The sequence below is a fragment of the Oreochromis aureus genome, linkage group 7 (genome assembly GCF_013358895.1).
Source record: "Oreochromis aureus strain Israel breed Guangdong linkage group 7, ZZ_aureus, whole genome shotgun sequence".
NCBI classification, from domain to species: Eukaryota; Metazoa; Chordata; class Actinopteri; order Cichliformes; family Cichlidae; genus Oreochromis; species Oreochromis aureus.
In genome coordinates this window covers 62,073,613-62,080,768 of record NC_052948.1, presented here as the reverse complement: position 1 = coordinate 62,080,768, position 7,156 = coordinate 62,073,613, and the positions used below count along the sequence as shown (strand labels likewise).

General features: G+C 40.7%; 1 protein-coding gene across 4 annotated transcripts; it reads right to left on the bottom strand.

The window, feature by feature from the left end:
* LOC120440884 (flocculation protein FLO11-like) lies at positions 1 to 7,062 on the bottom strand. Of its 4 annotated transcripts, none has more exons than XM_039614369.1 (3): positions 6,975 to 7,062; positions 2,891 to 3,013; positions 1 to 2,284 (listed from the first exon to the last, which is right to left on the bottom strand). In XM_039614369.1, the coding sequence occupies exon 3, from the start codon at positions 2,276 to 2,278 to the stop codon at positions 1,235 to 1,237; it is 1,044 nt and encodes a 347-aa protein (XP_039470303.1). In that variant the 5' UTR covers positions 2,279 to 2,284; positions 2,891 to 3,013; positions 6,975 to 7,062; the 3' UTR covers positions 1 to 1,234. The 4 variants fall into 4 exon arrangements, with proteins under 4 accessions (XP_039470303.1, XP_039470302.1, XP_039470304.1 ...); XM_039614368.1 differs by having other exon boundaries at positions 2,891 to 2,995; positions 6,975 to 7,036; XM_039614370.1 differs by lacking the exon at positions 6,975 to 7,062 and adding an exon at positions 6,939 to 6,974 and having other exon boundaries at positions 2,891 to 2,995.
* Positions 7,063 to 7,156: the final 94 nt, after the last annotated feature.

Sequence of the window (7,156 nt, the reverse complement as noted above, 5' to 3'; positions counted from 1 at the left end):
TGGAGATTTCTTGATTTATTAGACCCACAGCAAAACAAGTTGTAAATTACACAAGAATAATAAAGCAAAATATATCTAATGGCAAAACAAATGCAACAGAAAAGAAGAGAGGCTACTTCCACCCACTCACTTATTTACAGCGGGTAGCTCCACATATTTGATTTGGCAGATTTTTGGCAGCAGATGCCGTATGTGACAAAGGGGTTTATAATCCTCCCAATCTTTAATAACGAGTCCTTTGCTTGTCTGGCAAACCAGCAAACTATCCTATGGAGCCACCAGAATAAATGCAACAAAAAAAATGCTCAAACACTGCAAATGTAACATCCATTATTATCAAAAAGAAACTATTGTTAATAGTGAAACATTTAAAACAAAGAGGGTAGGATGTCACCAGTTGGTGAAGGAATTTTCCAAGACTGTAAGTTACATTCACTGTTTCCCAGTCACCAAGCATGACTGTGCTACACGCTGAAGACCTTCCAGGAGAGACTACAGAAGTCATTTTCTTTCCAAAATCTGAGAAGATATTTTCCCCAAAAAGTCAGTAATCTTTGTTTATTATGTAGTTGCTACTAGTCTTCCTGGATATCTCAAAATACATCATAAATATACACAAGGTCATATAAAATAATCTTATTAAGTTGTAACCGTAGAATGTATATAAATGATGGATGTGGACACCATGATGTCAGCTAGAGCCTCAGTGATTGTACTTGGGCTGCTTGTATATTTGTTTTTTGCAGTCAGATGTGACCACTGGATGATCCAGTGAATGAGAGGGTGGAGGGCACAATAATCACCTCATGCTAGCTAGCTTAATTAGCAAGCTGTGTCCAAAGAGCCTGGAGGTTTTCTGTCATATATCCTTTTCCAATGGTGGATATTCATTTCAAACATGACCAAATATTCAAAAGTTGATCTGGGTATGTACAAGTAATCCCTGTAAGTCCAAAGCTCAATTAAACACTCAGTTTCACACAGTTTTTTTCTATTCTTTGCTGCATAGGATACCAGTGAGAGAGAATAACCATAATATGGTCATGTCAGGCACAGAAGCCCCGACTGCCAGCTACACAAACTTTGTGTTCACAAGGGCAACCAACCAGGAGACATGTGGTTGATGTGAAGATGAGCAAGATGGTCCTAAGTTGAGTCTGACTGCACTCTTGAAAGCAGTATCTTAACTGTATTCAATGTAAGCAAATTCCATTAGCAAAACTTTTGTCTTGTTTTAACGTAAAAAAGCATTCTTGACCACATAAGCTGACACAATGGGCCTGTTTTGAGCTGGAAGAGTGATTGGAGCAACAGTTCTGATGCCAGTGACCGACCCCTGAGAAATGGCTTGCATGACAGGTCTGGAGGCTATGTTGTTGGTGATGATAAAGCGGGATGTTGTAGTATTGTAGACAGGCTGTCTAACATAAGGTGTAGACACCGACATAGGGGACATAACATAGGTGACAGGCATGGCAGCTGTAGGGTTAGACATTGGTATGGATGAAAATATAGGACTTGTAGGGCTAGAAATAGGTGTAGGAGGAAGCTGAGGATGTTGGGGGTGTGACACTGGAGCAGGCTGAAACATAGGAACTGAAGGACTTGACACTTGTGCAGGCTGAGGCATAGGAACTGTAGGACTTGGCATCGGGGCAAAGGGAAGCATAGGAACTGTAGGACTTGACATTTGTGCAGGCTGAGGCATAGGAGCTGAAGGACGTGGCACTTGTGCAGGCTGAGGCATAGGAACTGTAGGACTTGACACTTGTGCAGGCTGAGGCATAGGAACTGTAGGACTTGACACCGGGGCAGGGGGAAACATAGGGGGTGTGAGAGTAGTATTAGCCATCATACTGCAAACCTCTTCCTCAGTACTTTGTCTTGAAACAACTTCATACACCTTTTGCAGCATGTTGGTGTGCTCAATCTGCAGAGCACCAGAAAGGACCTGGAAGTTCTCTGTGAGCCTTTGGTTCACCTCGTTGAACTTTTCTTCAATGCTGCCAGACTTAAAGAAACCCTTAACAGCCTTGGTTTGAGAGAATTTTGCCATCAGAGTCTTGGCAGAGTTCAAGATGACGTAGAGTTCCCTCAGAGCTCCATCGACAGTATCAGAGATTTGGCTTGGATCCCTCTGTCTGATGTTTAAAACCAGTCCTTCAACAGCTTTGACTCTGTCTGCAATCCGACTGCAGTACTCCTTATTGGACTTCACAGTGTCAACCATCTTTTTGATGGTTGTGGTAAGCGTCAAGATACGTTCAGCGTAGTCCATGATCAGCTGCACAGAAAGTAAAACAGTTAACGTGATTGTAATGGTGCTACGGTGAAGTAAACTCAAACAGACGGAGCTAAACTGAGCTGAACCTGAAATTTTCCAAAAGGATAAAGTTTGTATGTGCACACAACAAAAAGGGTTAAAATCTCATGTCAGCTCTCATGATAAGCTGGGATGTGCCTATGTTAAGCCAATTAACGCCATAAACCTTCCAGTCAGACGTATTACGGTGTGTTCAGACTGAAAGTGACTGGAAGGATATGTTTTATTTTTGCCACTGCAACCCTTTCCCCTTTCCCCTTCTTGGAAAAATACAATGTGCGAATACAAAATGGGAATCTACCAATACAAATAAAAACCTTTTTTTTTTTTTTTTTTAAAGATTTGATTTCTCTTCAGTTGTCTCCTTGTGCACCTCCTTAAAGTCAGAAATCTTTCAGTTGGATGTATGAAGGTGTGTTCAGACTGAATGTGACAGCTTATATGCAAAGTAACTGGAAGGATATGCGACATTTTCCACTTTTGCCTGGGAAATCCCCCAAATTTCTTAGAAAAATACAATGTGTGGTCATGAAGTGGGAAACTGCCTATAAAAACAAAAAATCCTACCTTTTTAAAATTTGATTTATCTTCAAGGTCGTCTCCTTCTGCACTTCTGCACTCCTTCTAGTCTGCTATTTTTAGATCCCCCTGTAGAAGTCCAAGCCCAGAAACCTGGTGGATCATAAGAGGCTAAAAGTTATTTATTTCCTAACTGCCCAGAGCTCATGAGCAAAGGCAAAGGTCAGAGTTGGTCAGAGATGGAAATACTTTTTTTCCAGTTTCAACCACAGCAGTCTTTCATTTATTTATTTTATATGTGTGATATAGGCCACATCTATGTGGAGATAGAATAGAATAGAATAGAATAGAATAGAATAGCCTTTATTGTCATTGTACAGGGTACAACGAAATTGGAGTGCCACTCCCTTGGTGCAAAATACAATAATAAATATAAATGTAAAATATAAAAGGTACAATAAAACAAACAATAGTAAGTACGATATATACAGGATAGCAGCATTAATATAATGACAGTATGAATAGCAGCATAATATAATGACAGTGACAGTATGGTATAGCTAAGCAGGTTCAATTGTTTTTGTGCTTATTTACTACGGTGATAGCTCTGGGAAAGAAGCTATCCCTGAATCTGTTTGTCCTGGTTTTATGTGACCTGTATCGTCGGCCTGACGGTAATAGTTCAAACAGTTGATTGCTGGGGTGAGAGTAGTCCTTGATGATATTGCCAGCTCTGCTGAGGTACCGAGAGTTTGCAATGACCTCCAGGCTGGGCAGAGAGCAGCCAGTGATCTTCTGGGCTGTGTTGATGACCCTCTGCAGTACTTTCCTGTCTGCAGCTGAGCACCCTGCATACCATGTTGTTATGCCGTACGTTAGGATGCTCTCTATGGTGGTTCTGTAGAATGTCACCAGCAGCCTCTCCTCCAGGTTGTTCCTCCTGAGCACTCTCAGAAAGTGGAGACGCTGCTGGGCCTTTTTTACCACCGCCGTGGTATTTGCAGTCTAGGAGAGATCATCAGAGATCTGCACGCCCAGAAACCTCATGGAGTGTACCCTCTCCACACAGTTCCCGTGAATGTAAAGTGGGGCCGGGTCTGCTCTGCCCTTCCTGAAGTCCAAGATAAGTTCTTTAGTTTTCGTGGTGTTCAGTTGGAGGTTGTTAACTGAACACCACTCAGTCAGTCTGTTGACCTCATCTCTGTAGTCCGACTCATCCCCCCTTGAGATGAGTCCAACCACTGTGGTGTCGTCCGCAAACTTTATGATGGTGTTTGAGAGATGGGTAGGGGAGCAGTCGGATGTGTAGAGCGTAAACAGGAGGGGACTCAGAACACATCCTTGTGGAGACCCGGTGCTGAGTGTGATGGTGCTGGACAGGTGGGGGCCGAGTCTGACAGATGCCACTCATCCGCTGGACTTGTGGGCCAAAATCACATTTTGAGCCCGCCTGTACCGTTTGAAAAAAAATTAGTTCTTCAGGACAAAGTATACACAAAGTGTCAAGTTATGGGGTGGTTTTGGCTCAGGTGGTAGAGCAGATCAGCTACTGATCGGAAGGTTGGTGGTTCGATCTTTGTCTTCCCAGTCTGCATGTCAAGTATCCTTGGGCAAGATACTAACCCCAAATTGCCCTTCGATCGATGTGTTCATCGGAGTGTGAATGTGTGTGAATGTAGATTAGTTTGCACTTGTGTTTAGAAGTGCTTGAATGGGTGAATGAGGCATGTTGTATAGAGTGCTTTGAGCACTCTGGGTGAGTAGAAAAGCGCTATATAAGAATCAGTCCATTTACCATTCAAGCATTCTCTTTCTCTTTTCCTTTAAAACCAACAGTTGTCACTCCATCCTTCTACTATATTCTCGCTTTAATTATCATGAGGAACTGGTAAGTTATTTAAGGTATTCAAAGCTCAACCCTGAGTCTGATTTTGGAGATATTCCTGGCATCTTATTAATTCTCTTTTGGGTGTTCATATTTTGTTTCACATGTTTTCTTGTATTTGTTCTCACGGTTTTTCCTGCTCATCAGTTTAATCATCTGTCCTTGTTTTTTGATAACAACTTCGATTGTACGCCTCAGATGTTTTTGCTTCCTTCGTCACTGTCCTTTATGATTGTCTGCAATGCTGTATACAGTCTTAACTCTTCCCTTGTCGGCTCTCAGTTCATCAGTTTGCTTTTTTACCTGTTTTGTTTTAGTCCTTTATACTTTGTGCAACTCAGGTGTTTTCATATTAGCCATTGAAAGTTCACTTTTTTGTTCTTTTCTGTGTGCTGCATTTACGCAAACTTTCTGCAAATACTTGACTGCCTTTCGAATACTTTTTAAAGTTCTTCTCTGGCAAATGTGTGTCGAATGTTTTTTGTTCTCAGATCTCTCTTTAAAGAGATTTTTACCTTCCTGCGGTTGCTTCATCAAAGTCAGAATATATATATTTTTGTCATTCTTTGGAGCGAATTGAATTCAACAACTGATGGGATTTTTCCCATCTTATGAACAATCAGCATCACAAGCTTTGATCTCAGACACATCATTTCGGTAGTCTTCACCAGAATCGGCTCTTCGGTCTGTCTGTGAGGACTGCCTTTAAGATAAGGCGGTTTTTTTAGCATGAAAACCACAAATTCTCTCCTGTCAACAGCTTGTTTTTCATACTGGGGATAAAACATAATATTTTTCAGTTTTGTTAAAACAGACCCAAACCACACCCCAAATTTTGAAAAAAGCTAAAGCAATAAACCACAGTGTAAGACATCTTATTCCCACAATAACAGTGTGAGACGTCACAGGAAAATTGGGTGCAGTTTCAGTCATAAATTATATTTTTTGCTTTCATTTCAGCAGATTACAGAAGTACGAAATGTTTACTTGCACATCCTTTCATAATTGACCAGCACAACTGTTCTTTGTCTTTAGAATTCAAACAGTGTATCTAGAGCTAGAGAGAAATTTCCATCCTGTGCAACAGCATTCTGTATTCAAAAAAAGACTTCAAGGCTTAGTTCAAATGAAAAGTGAAACTATGTTGTGAAAAGTTTGCTGGCCTCATACTGTCAATACGTGATCCATTTTCCCCACTTCATGAGTGGACATAAAGAGAGAAAAAGGTGGTAAAAAGACAAACTTCAGAAGACACCTTCTCGATTTGTTTCTGTCTCTGATTGTTTAAGCGGGATTAGGAGGGGCCTTTTGGATGTAGATGGAAAAACTGAATCAGTCCTTTAACAGTGTAGAAACTCTACCCATTTCTTTAAAAAATGCAAGCATTAAGAAAGCATTCATGGCAGGACATGATGAAGAGTTTTAAATTACAAGACTGATTTTTTTCTTTTTTAATGACAGCTACTTGATTATGCTATTTGCCTTGTCAGGGCCAAGACTGGTGTAAGAGTAAAAGGAATACATTAGCGATTATTGAGGCATTAAAGCTTCAAATCTGTGGAGGGAGATGACACAGTAAATAAAAATGTGAAGAATTTAATGGCAAGTTTTAGAAAATAACATCTCGAATTGGAACTGTAAAGCTGTATCCACAGTCAGATAGTTTAAAACAGGGGTGTCACCTTCAGTTTCACTGGGAAATGAGATTCTCATCGAGGTCCAGGGATGTATGCTTTATTGAAATGCTCCGATTTAATGCAAAATGTGTCTCACGCAGCTTTTTCCTCTCACAGTATTTCCCGTGTAATTCCCTGAAGCAGTCAACAAACAGGAGATTTAGCTCAACAGCTCTTTGTGGTGCAGCTAAACACCTCTGATCACTTGAGTGAGTCTCTACAGCCTCTGATCTCTGCAAAACTCTGCTTTTTGCTGCTGGGTGTATTAAAACAGAAACAAAATAAAGACAAAAATATGTTCCCTGAAAACAAAAATTGTCTCAAGGCAAATGCATACACGTGTTTCTCTTTGCCCATTATAGTCTCATCTCTCAGTCTGCTTAGTGCACTGCCTCAGTACACCCAGCTTGAACCTGGCAGGCCAAAACTGACTAAAAATGGACAAAATTAAAGTTAATGAAGGGCAGGATTTAGCTTCTTTAACAAAAATAAATACAATATAAAATCTAATGACATACAGGAGAAAGATTAATACCATGCAGAAGATTAAAGATTGAGTTTGGTTCTTTACCGGTCAGTGCGTGTCATCAGCCTTCCTACTCAGGTGTTGAGGAAAGTGCCAGTCACTTTCATTCTTGCAGGTTTTGAAGTGATGTCTCTAAAACATTTCTGGCATCTGTGTTATGTCCGTCTACAGCGACAGACTTGACTGTAATAAACCTGTTTATCCTGTAAAAACCTACATGCGTAAAC